The 16,944-nt window shown below is 37.6% G+C and overlaps 1 protein-coding gene across 3 annotated transcripts in view; it reads right to left on the bottom strand.

Annotated features, from left to right (window-relative positions):
- Window positions 1-812: 812 nt before the first annotated feature.
- The window catches only part of NBAS (NBAS subunit of NRZ tethering complex), a 181,970-nt gene continuing 165,838 nt past the window's right edge, over window positions 813-16,944 (bottom strand). For all 3 annotated transcript variants that reach the window (XM_075497913.1, XM_075497916.1, XM_075497915.1), the window contains 2 exons: window positions 12,884-13,012; window positions 813-1,597 (listed from right to left, as the gene is read on the bottom strand). In XM_075497913.1, the coding sequence (XP_075354028.1) occupies window positions 1,322-1,597; window positions 12,884-13,012 (405 nt within the window). In that variant the 3' untranslated portion in view covers window positions 813-1,321. The remainder of the gene's footprint in view (window positions 1,598-12,883; window positions 13,013-16,944) is intronic.

Raw genomic sequence — 16,944 nt, 5'->3', positions numbered from 1 at the left:
GGGGACCCAATATCAAGAAGGTTATCAAGACGATGGAGCCAGGATCTTCACAGCTTGCATGGTGGAACGATGAGACACAACTGGCAGAAGATGCAATGAGACAGGTTCAAACAAGAGGATACATGTAAAAAGCTTTTCAACATGGGGACAGCCAAGCACTGGGACATCCATCCTTGAGGTTTTCAAGACCCAACTGAATACAGCCCTAAGCAACCTGCTCCAACATTAAAGGAACTCTGCCTTGAGGAGGAGGTTGGACTACATTATCTCTACAGATCACGTCAAACCTGTATTATCCTATGATCCTATCGCGTGTGCTGTTTCTGCACGTTATTTAATCAAAATTAGATCTGAACACAAGATTAGTAAAAGATTTACAGATTAATTTTAACAACAAATTCCTATAAACACATGGAAACATCAAAACCTTCTGGTAACGCAGTGTAATAAACAGACAGTCCCATCATTAAAAAAACCTCAGAAAACAATCAGAAATACTTTGCCTTATTAAGACAGAAAGGCATTCGGAAATAAATACACCTACTTAATTTTTCAACTCAGGAAAAATATAAGTAAAATACTTTGAAAGTGCATTCACAAAAGGTATCATCAAATATTGAGGATTTGAGATGGGGCTTCCCAAATTGCAGAGAAAAATACCTCAAAGACTAGGACTGTCTGCAAGCACAGAGAAGTTCAGCTTGTCCTTATGAATAAATATCACTGAAGAGAGACAGGAATTTCAGAAAAAGTGGCTGAAGAAAGAAAATATTTTTCTTATCTGTCTAAAAGGAGGAAAAAAGAGACTACACTAATTGCAAAATATTTTACTTATTGCAAACAAAAGCTGTGGTAACAACATTGCACAATACCAAATTTTAAGGTTTTGAAATTCTCAGAAATGACTCTTCATTGTTATTTTTTTTTGCTCCATATATCTTTATGATTATATTTTTACATTAGTTTTACATTATGACAAGAGTAAATTACTTACAGAAATTAAGACAAATTGTATATAACCTGCCAGCTTACTAATGTTTCATTTATATGTCACAGAGCGCAATCATTTAATGCTCTTCTCTGACCTGAAAAGGATTATTAGATTCAATGTTTTGCTAGTCATACAACAGAATGATACAGTCTGCACCAGTAATTTTTTTAAACGATTAGAAGTATATGGGAATTCACTGTAAGTGTGCTGTTTGTATTTTCTACGAAACATAGGTAATAACTAACTTCGTTACTTCACTAGAACAACAATTTCTCCCTTTTGTGTAAGATCTCCAGCAAAAAGGCAGACAAACGCATAAATCCAACATTTTTAGATCCAATGCTGAATAGCCTGGAGGGCAGTGGTAAAAGTCCTGAGTGCAGGATGAGTCCGCCGATGAGACATCAAGAGGGACCCAGCCTCTGCGTTGAACCCTGCTTCTTTAAGTTGTTTTGCTATTTCCTCTACGTCCCAGCCTCCTTCTCCCTGGTTAGCCAGTAAGTGGTCAATAAGGTGAGGATAGAAGGCAGTAGAAATGCACTTCACCACTAACTTGGCATGGAGGAGCAAGGAAAGTATTTCAGTGTCACAACTGGAATCATCAACCTATGAAGAAAGAAAAATCCAAAGTAATTAAAAATTAATTACCAGATACATCCACGAACTAGAACGTGTCATGACTGCTCTAACTGCACAGCGTGACCTTCAAAGCGAGATGAGTATTCTATATGGATTAACAACAGGGATATACACTTTGCATATGTCAGAATATGTAAAGGTATGCCTTTAACAGTCTCTATCACATTAATATAAATATTTGACCTGCACGAATTTAAGGAATAAGGATGCTTAACAACCTGGCTAGGATTACACGAACAGCTTTATAGACTTTTCACAGGTTCTCAGCCCCAGTACAGAACAGACCACTCCATTTACCTCTGTGTCAAGAATGACACCCTGAGGAAGGGCACAGCAGAGTATATTAAAATTTGGTCACTTTATATTAATATAATATGTTACATTCCATGCATTAATACGATAGGTAACATTCACAGACTCAACCAGATTTTCCGGAGTTTCAGCACTCACAGTAAGGATGAGATTTTCAGATGATTACGACTTATTTTAAAAGATTTGGAGTACAGAGCTGCTACCTCTGCGAGACACCCTGGATGCCTCAGAAAATTGCAGTTATTTGATATATGAGAGCAGATATTGTCTTGAAAATCTTGTCTATAGCTTTACAGATAACATTACAAAATACTTTAAATTCTATTTCAGTTAATTTTGACATGTCTTTCTTGGGTTCCTTGAAATGCAGTGTTGTTTTAATCAGCTTAGGTGTCTTGCCACTTCAAGAAATGTGATAAAACAAACACATATAACAAAAAAAAAAGGGGCCAAAGGAGGCGTAGACAATAGTCAGGTTTTAATGACTGCATCTTATCAAGTTACAAATAAACTAATCAAGTATGCTACGTTTACAAAACAACCTCTCAGTTTTAAAAAAAAAAAATCTGTCTGGTTAGCCTCTGTTTCGTTTTCTGTAAAAACGATGTACTAGTTCACATGGTTGGTACCAGTGTATCAGCAAGTACCAGTGATTTGGTACCCTTGAAGACCAATTTAACTGCTACACAGGACCACAGGACATGACTACTGTATACTGAGAGATTTGGCACTGACACTTAACAGTTAAAATTAAGCAATTTTTAATCTAATTAGCATCACAAAACTTTTAAGCCTGACTCTTTTCAGAACATCATTTAAAGCTTCTTTGTCTCTCTGTTTTAGTTCAAGCTAAAACAGTGCAGAGCTTTGCTTCCTCATGTTCATGTGCAATGGGCTGCACGCACCCCGTGCCCTACCGCTGTCACCATGAGCACAAAGCAACAGGCACTTCTTGCTTGTAACCCAATTTTCTGTCCCATGAAGTTTCCACAACCATTTCTTCGTAACATGTAACAGTGTCAATTTGCAGTTGTATTTTTTTAAAAGTTATTATTTTTTTCCAGAAAGATTGAACAGAAGTATAATCTATTAGTCCAGAAAACCAAATGTACTGGTAAAAAAAATCTTGCCTACCTAGACACACCCACTGTGAGAGACCATGCACATCATTTAACACAGACCATCCACTGTGGGAGACTACTCTCTCCCGTTTCCCCATCCAGGCAGTCAAACCAGAAACAGGATCCTCAAAGCATAAATCAGAACAAGTACATAATTTTCTCTTGAATGCATCGAATTGCAAGACTCCCAAGGTTTGGCATTTTATTTAGAGAAGTCAATATTACATTTGTGTGTAGAGGAACACAGAGAGTTCATGAGGAACTACCAGGCAGCTCCTTGCATTTAAGTGGATGAGAAACCAGCAACTAGCTTCAGGAGAAAGAACTTCCTTTGAAGTAACAACAAATTCTTTTAGAAGGAAGATCTCTATTGTATCTAAATAGTTTTAGACTAATAAATGTAAGTTTCGCTTCTGCAAAAAAGCTGAAAAGTCAGCATGATGACTGAAAGTATGTATGTGATAAGCAACAGAAACAGAATAATTTATTGCTCTATTTTGGAAAAGATGCATTCTACACAACATAAAATATAATTAAAAGAGGAAAAAGGCAAAACATGAAGTATTGTAGCATGAAAAGCTGTTATATCTCTTTTTATCACCTTCAATTTACCATTAATAACACATGATCGTTACTTTCAATTTACTATTTTCACTTCCTTTGGAACTTCAGAAGCTTTCCAGAAAACCAGGTCTTCATCATGTTAACCAGGAAGAGAGTTCGCTGTTTCACCCTCATGCTACTTCTTCCATTACTTCACTTAGATATTTGTGTTCTTCTTTCCACTGAAATCTTAAAAATAAACTTGATTTCCTCCAAGTCTTCAGCATTTTCACAATTAATTACAAAAACCTCTTATGATTTACAAAGCTAATGCAATAGTGTGTAGCAGTTATAGGTCCAGTTTACAAAACAGTTCTAAGAACGGTAGGGACGTCCAATTTTTACGTTGCCCACTTTAAGTCTTTAATTATTTAATAATTCCTCTAAACGGTCATATGTTAGTTACTGACATGTTTTCCTGCTGAAGACAGGTTAATCATTAAATAAAATTCCTAGTGTTGGTATCTTGTAGCATACCACACAGCATACTAAGCCATTACCCAAACAGCTCTCATCTTTTCTGAAACGGGAGGCTGGAGGGATATTCTGCCCCACCTCTGAGCTCCGTGTGCTCTATTCTTGACTTGTATGTAGGATGCAACTTTACACAGGGCTTCAGTGTTTGATTTTGTGAACATAAAATGCAAACAGTAATTACAGTAATGAGATTAACAGCAGATGGGAGGTTTGATTTAAATTAGTTTCTTAGGCTATTATTTAGTTAATGAAAAGTCCTATAGATTAGTGTGATTTCATATGCCAAAAATCTACAAATTGGAGAGAGACAAGTCTGAAAGTAAAAGAACTTTTCTAGCATAAAACCATTAAACATCTGAGCTATACTATGGGGATGAAGATGCCCGCATGCAACACAGAAGCAGAGCAAGCTGTCTGTACTCATGCATAAATGAGATCATTGTGTCTTTACACATAACAAAAGAGCACACAAAAGGCTCTTGGTTGTGTCTGACAGCTCATTCTTAAGCTCAGATAGTCCAGTAGGTTTAAATTGATTAACATTTCCCATTTTCTGACTTCAAGGCTGTCTGAAGACCTGGTCAGAAAGAAGAAACCTTTGTAATGTAATTGTCTCCAGGTGACTGGATGGAGACACAAGATGGCAAGCAGACCCTGTGAATGCATCACACAGCTAAGGCCACTACCTATTCTGCAACTCTTCGTTAAATCTAAGCAGAGTCTGACAGGTGTGGGAAGAACACAAAGAAGCCAAGGTTTAATGAGAAATCTGTATAAAAATAGGCAGCTGAGAAAGATAGATTAACTATTTGTTTTTATCAGTTTTGCAACTCCAGATCATGCCAACATTTGGGGTATCAATTGCATATGAAGAAACAGTCATTAGCTTAAATAAAAACAAATGCACACAGAAATTCCTTACCAACACCTATGCAGATTGTCAATAATGGGGCTACATCTGGCTGGTGAGCGGTCACCAGCAGTGTTCCTCAGGGCTCAATTCTAGGGCCAGTCCTGTTCAGTATATCTGGATGCAGGAGTTGAATGCACCATTAGCAAGTTTGCTGATGATACCAAACTAGGAGGTGCTGTTGACTCTTTTGAGGGACAAGAGGCCTTGCAGAGGGATCTAGATAGATTGGAGCATTGGGTTATGATTAATGGGATGAAATTTAACAAGTCCAAATGACGGATTCTGCACCTAGGATGGAGTAATGTTGAGCACAAATATAAACTGGGAGAGGAGTGGCTGGAGAGCAGCCCTGCAGAAAGGGATCTGGGGGTGCTGGTCGACAGCAAGCTCAATACGAGTCAGCAGTGTGCCCTGGCAGCCAAGAGGGCAAACCACATCCTGGGGTGCATCAAACATGGTATAACCAGCCAGTAAAGAGAGGTGATTATCCCTCTGTATTTAGCATTGGTGTGGCCTCACCTTGAGTACTGTGTGCAGTTCTGGGCCCCACAATTTAAGAAGGATGTGAAGGTCCTTGAATGCATCCAGAGGAGGGCAACAAAGCTGGTGAAAGGGCTGGAAGGAATGTCCTAGGAGGAGCGGCTGAGGACTTTGGGCTTGTCTAGGTTGGAGAAAAGGAGGCTGAGGGGCGACCTCATGGCTCTCTACAGCTTCCTGAGAAGGGGATGTGGAGAGGGAGGTGCTGATCTCTTCTCCCTGGTGTCCAGTGACAGGACACGTGGGAATGGTTCAAAGCTGCGCCAGAGGAGGTTCAGACCTGACATTAGGAAGCATTTCTTTACCGAGAGGGTGGTCAAACACTGGAACAGGCTTCCTGGAGAAGCGGTCGATGCCCCAAGCCTGTCAGTGTTTAAGAGGCATTTGGACAATGCCCTTAATAACACGCTTTAACTTCTGGTCAGCCCTGAACTGGTCAGGCAGTTGGACTAGATGATCGTTGTAGGTCCCTTCCAACTGAAATAGCCTATTCTACTCTAATAAATTAATGTACATTTCAAAACCTTAATTAAGATAGTTTTATTTAAGCATCGCTGCTCAGTGTACAAGCTGTGAGATTTTTAAAAATTAAATCAATTTAAATGTACCTTAAGACTACATCTATTTAAAATTAATTTTAAATTAGAACAAGCATTAAAGCAAAAAAACTACTAAACCAATATAAACACAGCATATATTTAAAAGTAAAAATACACCACAGAGTATAATATGGTGCCTGTACAAGAAATGACTCAGCAAAACTAGGACTCCCCAATCTATAAAAGAGGCAGCTTAGAGAGTATAGAGCAAACAGCAACATCATTAGAGTATACAGGGATTGATTAAACACATTCTGTCATGAAAAAAGAATTATGAAGCATCAAATGAATCTAGTAGGATCAGATTCAGAGTAAATAAAAAGAAATAGTTGGTTTTTTACACTGTTGAACTCTTTGGCAGAAGATACTGCAGAATGCAAAAGCTCATCCAGGTTTAAGGAGAAACTGGACAAAATGGAGGAAGAAAACCACCGGCAGTTACTTGGTACACAAATACATACAGCTGAAAATGACTGGAAGTTGGGAGGGTAGCATCTCAGAAAAAGAGCCTATATATTTGCCCTATTGTTACTCTTGGCTGGACTTGTAATTCTTCCTTCTGTTGGAGCCAGGATACTGTTCCAGATGGACTTTTGATCCTTAAAATTTTACCTTTTAAAAAATACTAACTCAAAACAACCTTAAGGGTTATTTTTGTTTGTCAATGATTTCAATAATATTTGAAATGTTGTTTAAATTAGCACAGATCGGCTGCAAGTATACACTTCTAGCATGCATACCAAATAGCAGCCTACAGTAGACACAGACTCTCTAAATGGCATCATATTTTCTTTTTCAAAATCACTCTTTTGACAAGACTTGTAAACAAGAGAGTAAAACCTGATTAAGATAATTACTAAAAAGCAACCTTACCATCCCAGTGTTAAAAAGCTGCTGCTTCTGGGCAGACAGAAGAGGTGGGATCTTATGAGTCACTTCTGATCTGCCTGCATATGCAGAGACCTTACTATCCCAAGATCCTAACTAAGTCTTAAAACGTTGGTTCCAGCAAAATTTACCGCTGATTCCAGAAACACTGTTCCAGTGATATGGGATGCAGCTGACTGCAATTTAAGCAAGTCTCAGAGGTGCAGGTATCTTCTGCACAAATGAATACACAACCACTTTCCATATTGTGTGAACATGTGAATATACTATAAACCACAATAATGACAAACTCAGAGTATATACGATGGCAAAAAAACATTATGCCTATCTAGACTTCCATGTTGAGGGTGCTAAATTTTTTATTAGTGTAAAACCTGTTACTTCTGGAAGGCTTAAATGGAAGAATACTTTTCATATCCATCTCTCCTTCAGTACTATTTGACAGTGCAGATTTAGTGTGGTGCCCATACGCGTACAAGTAAAATGCACACGTGTACAAGTAAAAGAACTAATGGGGATAATTATGCTAAGGAGAGGAAATCCTGACGTTTTTTTCTTGACTTACAAACCTATTTAGGTATTGGCTGAAATCTACTTTCAAGATGTAGGCATTCAAGCGGTATCTCTGATGACTAGCTCACTCCTTTAGACTGTGATGATCAATACTGTTCCTTGCTAGAGACATGCATATTCATCTAGAAAGTGAGACAGAATAGAAACAGGATTGCAACAGATGCACTCATAATTTCCACTGAAGCAGTGCTACAGCACTCTGCTTCAAGCAGGGCTTGTGCATTTTATCAAATGTCTCTTTAATGCAGAATTTATAAACGGATCTGCGTCTACAGATGGAAAACCACATTTCAGCAAGGTTCCCCCTCAACAGGTACAGGGGAACTTCTTCCACTCCGCGAGGTCTCCACAGGTCCTGAACTCTTTCTGCACATCTTCAGCAGGATGGGTAGGAGCCTTATCCCAGACTACTAAGTGCTGCTCTCAGAGAGAACACGGGATTCAAGCTGTTTCCCTAAACACCCCTGGCAAACAATCCAAACATGAAGCAGTTGTACAACCTGTATTCACCCCTGCGCTGACTGCTGTATTTCTGAATCAGAATGGCAGTTTGTATCTTACGCTGAACTCAGTGCTGTCAGTGCATAATTAGTAAGGGTTAAGCATGCCTGCCTGAGGCTTTGCCATCAGCACACTAATGTTACGAACTGCAAATGGGCTCAGGCTTGAGGCACTCAGCTCTACCAAGGCAGTGGGTCCCCTGGGCAAGCAGAGACACGGAGTCTGCAAGTTTTAAGAAAGCTTGTGTGTGAAATAGGTGGGTGAAGATCAGCTTTGCCACAGGTGGCACCTCTTCTGATGTACTCAGAAAAGGAACTCGAGGCATCTAGAAGGCTTTACTGATACATCACCGAGGCCTCCACAAATTCATGCAACCACGAATGCAAGAATTTTGTAGATTCGCTCTCCAAGACCAAGGGCAAATCTTATATCAGCATGCAGCACTTTTTCTGGTTGCTAATACAGCCTACATGGACATTGTACCTGTACTTGCTATGATGCAGTGTATCTGAAAAAAAAAACAACCCTATCTTTCCTATAGTGAGAATTTCAGATAAGCAAGAGCAGGTCAGGTAGTATCTTCTGCCTAACTAAAGGGCAAGACAGGGTCTGGGCAATTCCCTGTCAGCATTGTTTGTGCAGGTGTCTAGAGGTTCTGGTATTAGCAACAGGCAATATTTCATCCATAACTTATGCATTATAAAATGCATGCATTATGAAATATGGATACTAATGGAAAGATAAGAGCTGCTGCTGATGGAACAGCAGAAAAGAACTGAACCTGCTATTTCCCAGGGTATTAGCTCTCCACTCCTGCTGGAGGTAAAAATGCTTTTCATTTTATTCTTCAATGGAGTCTATAGCTATAGGACAAATAAATAAGGGGAGAAGAAAACAAAGAGATATTAAAAACCCCTAGAAAACTAGAGAGAGATATTTTACCATAATCACCATTAGCTTAAATACACATAATTTAACAAGATTTCTTTTAAAAGGTAAGCCACACCAAGTGAGTAGCCATAAATGACATAAGACACTGGAGACAACTGGAAATTCCATTATTTCACACATCTTTTATGATTTTTCATATCACATTTTTCAATAAATCATGTTGCAAAGGTAGTCTCAGTACTCCATCTCTGAAAGTATAGCTTGTAAACTGAGCTAAGGTATTATATTAGACTAACTAAAAACATTTTCTAGTTCTAGTTTCTATTAAAGTCTTGGTTGAAGAAGTATTTGCACTGATTATATTAACGTCCATTAGTTGGCTGTTTAAATAACGTAACTACCAACAGGTAATAGAATATTTACTTGCTCTGTTAGGAGTATACAAATCAGTCTTAATGTTTGAAAGATAACCTAGTGAACAGACAACACTGAAACCATTCTCAAAAACAGTCTGGCTCTTAAGGGCAAACTTTGAGCCCTATTGGCAGTAATAAGCTTAAGTAAACTGATTTTTAAAGTTATTAATACACCACACAACACAGAGGAAGAATAGTTATTTCTGTTATCCAAAAAAAGACAAGTGGCAGTTTATAAAAAGATACACAATAAAAAGAGAGGTCTGCAATTTCAAAAAAAGCTTACACAAAATCTTGGTTGTTTTATTACAGGCAAAAGCTATAGAATTCCTAGTATCAGCACTTCAGCATCATCCTTAACTGTAAACATCCATAAAGCTGTCAGCAACATACAACAAATGGCTAACTAATACATCGTATCAGCAAGCAAGTGCTGTATTTTTCTCGCAGCCATGTCTGTGAGCTGTGTTAGCACTACGTCAGGGAATCAATAGATATGATTTCCCTTTGCCAGATGTTATTTGTCCTTTTCCCGTTTAATGTAAGCAGAAATGGGCTTCCTATGAAAAATTCATTAAGTATTCTATAAAAAGCATTAACAGTCCGAATACTGTTTTCAAAAAGCAAAAAGTATGCATACAAAATTATACTGAATAAACAACATTGACACAGCTAAGAAATATATGCAATTTTAGTACACCACCAACTAATGTAATCGTAAGAGATGCATATAAAACAAGGAGTAAGAGATACTTTCTAAACAACGTAAGAACAGCTTTTAAATTTAGCACTGCACTCTTCTGTACCAGTTGCTTTTCTAACACTGGCAGTGGCATGTCACATTCAAGATACTGGATAAACTCTATGCCTGATGTAATGAAGTCAACAGTTAAACTTTCATTGACTTCAGATGAAACATTAGACCAAAGCTAAATGCTTTGAAAATTCTAGGTTATGCAGCACTCTTACAGAACTATGTGCTCAAATGAATACTGAATTTAAAAGGAAAAATTAGAAACAGCTTATCAAGCTGCCTCCTGCATAAGAAGGCCAAAAAGAATATCATTTTAGGCATGCACAGGTGTACAAAGCGCTTTATAAGTAAGAAGATAATATGGTTCCTGGCCCTAAAACTTCAATATAATGTAATCAACCTAGAGTGCAGAAAATTGAAAGCTGTAGCACACTAGAAAGAAAAGGCCAGTTAAGACAGCAATACAATTAGCAGCCATTCAGAAAGTGCTACTGCACAGCATTGTGCTTTAAAAATAGTTAAATAAAATGTACTCGGACACAAATTCCTGCTGGCAAGCTTCAGAGCTAGCCACTTACACAGCAGCTTTCATCTGTTAACAAAAAAGTCAATTTCAAAAGGTTAACAAGAACATTTAGATGAGAAAGTGCATGCATGTATCAGAACCCCGATTGCTTTTCTATGAGATCATCTTATTTAAAAAGTTACGAAAAAAACTTGCTTTGCAGAGGCAAAATCTAAAATTGCAGGTGGTAAAAGAAAACTATCAATATACTAAAGATAATCTACTATTGGTTTGTGGTTAATATGTATAAAATTACATTTTGTGGAAAATTCAGAAAATTTGTGGTTTATTTGTGTAAGGAAAAGGGAATAGGAACACTTTCATAAAAACCTGTGGGTTTTTGCTTAGAATGCCAAACCCAACTAGGAAATACTCCAAATTCATACTGGATGCTAACTATGACACTGGCATTTTGATACAAGCAGATATGTATTACATATCATATGCCCTGCCACTTTCCATGCAACCATTTTAAATGTTCACAGAGAACGGGTTAAAAAAGCTGGTACTTCATCCATTTTGGTAACTAAGTCCTTTTGAAGGAAAATTAGCAACATCTGAGATGGAGCCTATGCTTCCAGATCTATTGCTTCTCTTCACTGGTCTTCACCACTGTGTTCTGGAGTCCTCCTGAAGGGGAAGGAGATTAATCCCTTCTCAAGCTATCCAATGGATGCAAAAAGAGAAAGCTTCTGGAATACAATGTGCAGCATCAGAAGGAAAGACACAGCACATGAGGAGGAATTAGTGAGGAGGAGAGACTTAAGGGAGAATCCTGAGAAGAGCAGGATGCAGAACATCTTTCCTAGGGAACAGAGGATGGTGTGAAAGTAGGGGACAGGATTGTACCGTTTGTTGCAACCAAGGAACCTGAAAAATTTGTTGCAATTAATGTAATAGAGCAGAGGGCCTGCCCTAGAAGGCTCCTGCAGAAACAGGGGAATGTTTGCCCACTTTGTGTGTCTCAGGAAAAAGTTGTAATTTTGATCTGAATTCCTACAAATCACATTTTTAAGCTTTTGTGTTTTGTGGATGCTTATTTTAAAAAGATATACACAGTTCCATTTCTGTTTCCATATGGGCAGTTTCACTTCGAAGTAGCATATGGGAAATTTATCATCAATTATAATTTTATATTGTAATGCACAACCAAGGGCTCCCTAAGATATGGTGCAGAATTTGGAAATATTAGAGATGTGGCTTTCCTACCTAAATATTATAATTCTGGAAACATTTAATGCAGTTAATTCAGCCAGACAGGAAAGCTATTCCCTTTCATATAAAGGTCTGAGACAATACCTCCCTTCTCTTTTGTGGTAGAGTGCTACATCATAGACCATAGCTAACATAAAATCCAAGAAAGTCAGGTTGTACATGCACAAGTTCAATTAAGAGCCTGAAGAAGTTTTAAACCCACCTCAGTTTTCAGAAAAAAAGATACAAGATAATATAATTAATATAATGCTTTTGTCTAGGAAACTAGCTTTCATCTTTTTGGGTGTTCCTTCTTAACTGAAAAGCAAATACACAGGAAAAAAAAAAGTAATGTAACTTTATATAACAATTGAAAAATATACAGCAATGTCTTTCAGTTCTTGTCCTTTTTTCTCCAGAAACTTTGCTGCAGTAGCAAACAAAATCTGTTTAGAATTGCATGAAAGTCCCCAAACATACCACCTTGCATTTTAACCTTTCTACGACAAAAACAGTGATATAACAGCTCTCCACGTGTATAGGAACAGACTGCCAAGTTTGTCAGAAACAAGCTAACTCATCTGATGTACCATTATCACTTAAAAAAACCCCCAAACTGCTAGAATATGACCACAGAGATAACCATCTACTTTATATAACAGAATAGTTACTGTTCCACCACTGTGACTTAAAAAAGCATACTAGATAACTTAAAGCACTATGAGTTTTAATCACCTCAAGTATATAAAAGGTCTTACTAGCCCCGAGTTACTGCTCACTGTGGACACAATAGCTGTGGAAAATCTTAATAATGATAAGGGTCTCAATAGTCTCTGCTTACTATATGAAGGTAAAAGAGCTAATTTATTACTTCAAACTCTGAAAAGTGGTTAATTCAACTGCTCATACCTTAGCAACAGCTGTTATCTGCTCCAGTGCCACAGCATGAAGATCTTGATCTTTGCTTTCTACCAGCAATTTCAGGGATGGCAGCAGGAGGGACTGGTTAAGCAGCAGCAAACATAATTCTTTTATACACTGAAAATAAAAGTAAACTCATTCAGTGAGATCTCTGGAGATACTAACATCATCATTCACGCTAAAACTTATGAAAATTCTATGTCAAATGCAAAATGAAAACAAACTTTTGAAACAAATGAAATCTCTGTTGGAAATAACTCTTCAGAAGCTTGAAATTGCACATTTTTTAAAAATGTGGAATACAGGGTTGTAAGTGCAACATTTGTGATATTAAGACAAGGCAGGTACTGAATCACCATTACAACCCAGAGTTTTCCTGAAAGAACAACACAGCAATCACAGCTCTCTGTGGGACTAATATATTTGTCCTTCTGAAATAGCAAAGCACAGGAAGAAACTCAACAGACATCTGTGACATTTCTGTAACTCAATTATGCAATCGTAAAAGTGGAACAAAATAAGGACGAAATAAAATACATACCAGAGTTGAACATTATAAAGCTCTGTTGCAAAATCTTTTCAAATTTTATACAAATTTTTATACACAATTAAAGCCTAGCAAATTAATTTTCACTCATCTAATTTCTCATATTTTTTAATATAGCACAAATTTAGCATCATAAATCTTCTGTAAGAAGAAACGGGCCAGAAAAATATCTTAAAAACAAACAAACAAAAAACCTACTGTGCATTTCCAAATCTTTACCTTGGCCTTTAGTTAAAAATAAATAAATAAAAATCTCCTACACATAACTTGTGGTTTTGTTTTTCCTCAACATTGCAGTAATTTATTCATTTATACATCAAAAAGTATTTCAACTAACAAATTATGTGATAAATCAAATTATAACTTCCCTTTCCCTTTTTGTCATTTTCAAGAATTTTGGTCATTTGCCACAACCACTTCCCAGTGAGGCCCATCAAAGATGTCCCATTTTCCAGGACAACTTACGCTAAAGTGCTCTGGGTATTGTATGATAGTCACCTTGAAAATGGTACCCAACTCTAAGAGGTGCTCTCTGTTTCACTTCAACATTTAGAGAGCAATTGTCAAAGGAGCTCATCAGCTAAATATTAAGTTGAGAGAATGCAAATCATATATTTTTTACATCGTTTGAAGTTTAATGATGACCAAAATGCAACTGCACTTTTAGCAGCATGGTTTTTGTAGCTGTGAACCTAAAAGCCTAAAAATTATTTGAAGATGAAGAAACGTTAAATGCTTCAACTGTAACGTACTGCAGAGACACCTGGCCTTGCTTGGCACAGGGAGCTCTCTGGCTGCATGTTGCTCAGTCTTTTCTAAATTTATACCTTCAAGAAACACTGCCTAGAAGGATATATTCTATCACACTGAGCTCCGAGTCCCTGAGGCAAGGCTTGTTCTCTTACCCAGGCTTGTTCCTCTAAACCTGTACTACTACTGATGATGTTTTCGGTGACAGATACGATATAGGATCAAGGAATAAGAAGATTAAATAAATATGTTAAGCTTTGTCTGATCAGTCTTATGCTTATTAAACTTCTGAAAATTTTATATTCCATTGTATTTCTTTTGAGCAGTATGCCTGCCATACCAGCAAACTTACTGAATGCAAAGTTAAGAGATTCACACTACATGTCTCCTTTTCTTGAAAAGGTGTATCCATGGCAATAAATGCAGCTTATGTTCAGAAAAATAAATTCTGAGACTCATAAGATATATAACCTGAACAAACCAGCAATTTTACCATGCTTGCTTTTTCTGTCTGAAAGCCTCTCCAAACTAAACGGAGAAGCAGTGTCATAAGAAATAACCTATATTACATATTATAAAAAGGCTCTCTAAAAGAACCTCAAATCATATTTTAGGGTTGTGAGAGGAAGAAAAGAAAACTAAGCAAATTGCAAAATGTAACTAGGTACTGTACATTTTTAAAGCAACAGAGCAGGGAGAGAAAAGATGCAGATGTTGAATCAGAGTCTCAAAGAGCAAGTCTCAATGAGCCGCTTTAAAAGAAAAAAATTTTATCTCTCAGCAAGCAAATGCAGTAATACAGATATTAACATTGCTATTTTCAAAGCAATAACATTTAACTCGGATGATACGCCAGCATTTTGTTGTCTTCTCAGATGCTTCACAATTGTACTCTAGCACTGGTTACACATTCTAATGGGACATGTTCTAACACAATCTGCTTTGTTCATCACAGAGGCATAAAGGCCTCCACATAAGAAAACACATGCTTAGCTATCCAATTAACTTCTGTTTATCTTACACTAGCAGATTTTGAAGCCAAATGTCATTAGATTTCAGGCAGGTACAAGTCAGATGACTTGATTAACTTTGTGCCTGATTATAACATGTCTAGCAGACATATCCAGTCTTACCTACAAAATCCATCATCTCTCTTGAAGGAGAAGTATACATTCCAACAATTAATTTTACTTACTGTCAAAATATCATGCCTTAAGCTAAAAATTGAAATGGTATAAATTAAACTCAATTGGTTCTTGTTACGTCTTTCTTTGTAAATCAAGAGAGAGTTTTATTAGCTTCTGTTCATCTAAAAATATCTGCAGAATAAAATCAATCACCTCTCGATCTCTGATAAGAGATCTAATACACCGCACTCCTTCAGTCTTCTACTTCAAGGTATTTTCACTGTGCACTAATATTTGCAGGTTGTCTCTTGCCTCTCATTTTTCAGTGTCCTCTTAAAATGCAGCTATACTGACAGGGTGTTTTATTTTAATGCTAGTTTCACTAGTGGTTGACGGAGAAGGGTACTTCTTACCCACTCTTCTTCACTTGGTATCTCTTAAAGTTAAGACTGCCTCTGTTTTCCTGGTACATTTATGATACAGCATCATGATTAATGACATACTGATACAAAAAGGTCAGTAACAAAATGCCAAGAAAAGCTAACTGTTAAGTATCTTTTTTGCTTCAATTCTTATTAAAAGATCTCAGTCAAATGAACAATTAACGGTTGACAATAATAATGGGTGAGAATTCGGCATTGAAAATTCAGTCTCAAATGAAAAAAAAAAAAGATGTTTCTGGGGCTGAAAAATGCACCCCAAAACACCTAAAGAAATAATAAATCACGTTAAGAGACATCACCCTTGAGAACACAACAGGTTACAGAAGACTGGAAAAGAGAAATAGTCTGTCTTTCAGACATGGAAGAAAGCAGGCATGCAAGGGGAAAAGGATTATGGACCTATCAGACACTCCCAGTCCATGAAAACCATCAAAACATACAATGAAAAAAAACAAAAAAACCCATTGTACAGAAACATGTTCCTAAAGGCCCCTGCAACAGGTTCTGTAGTTAAGAATAAGGCCATCACTATGGCATATTTTAAGTTTAGCAACACTTTGAAAATGTGACATGAAACACTGTCAGAGGCACCAGGGAAATAAAGTGTAGGATAGTGTGGTCCAACTTGCAAACCCTTGGAGTGGCCTCCATCCCTTTTCCCACAGGAAGGGACCGGACAACTTGCCAAGCAGACTGCCCAGATAGCACAAACACCTCCTCGCACGTCTGCCACAAATGACTGCACTGCTGCTCTGGACGGCAATCGGAAATCCAACCCTAAGCAGCAAGCCACCACTCGCAGGGCTTCTCAGAGCAACACAAGTGGCTTGCTTTTCTGCAGTAAGCACTCGAAAGCATTTGAGTGTCTGCCCGCCTGTGGTGCGAGGCTGCGCTTAGAGGGGGTATGATGCTACCCGTGAGAGGGACGAGGGAAGTCCTAAATCAAATCTGGATTTAGCTGAAACTTTTGTAAGATAATTTTTGTCTTCTATCTAGTTATGCAGCTACCAATGGTTCACTGTAACACTGGTGGGGCATATAAAATGGATTTCATAGGAGTCTGTTTTGGGTCCAGTATTATTCAGTGTTTCCATGGATGGCTTGAAGGGCTGGATAATGAGTACAAACAGTATTGTGTCTGGAGAGGCTGAAAGCAGGCCAAAGGGCAGCATTTAAATTCAA

Source organism: Mycteria americana, chromosome 3 (genome assembly GCF_035582795.1).
Source record: "Mycteria americana isolate JAX WOST 10 ecotype Jacksonville Zoo and Gardens chromosome 3, USCA_MyAme_1.0, whole genome shotgun sequence".
Classification (NCBI taxonomy): Eukaryota; Metazoa; Chordata; class Aves; order Ciconiiformes; family Ciconiidae; genus Mycteria; species Mycteria americana.
This window is presented reverse-complemented; position numbering and strand designations above follow the sequence as displayed.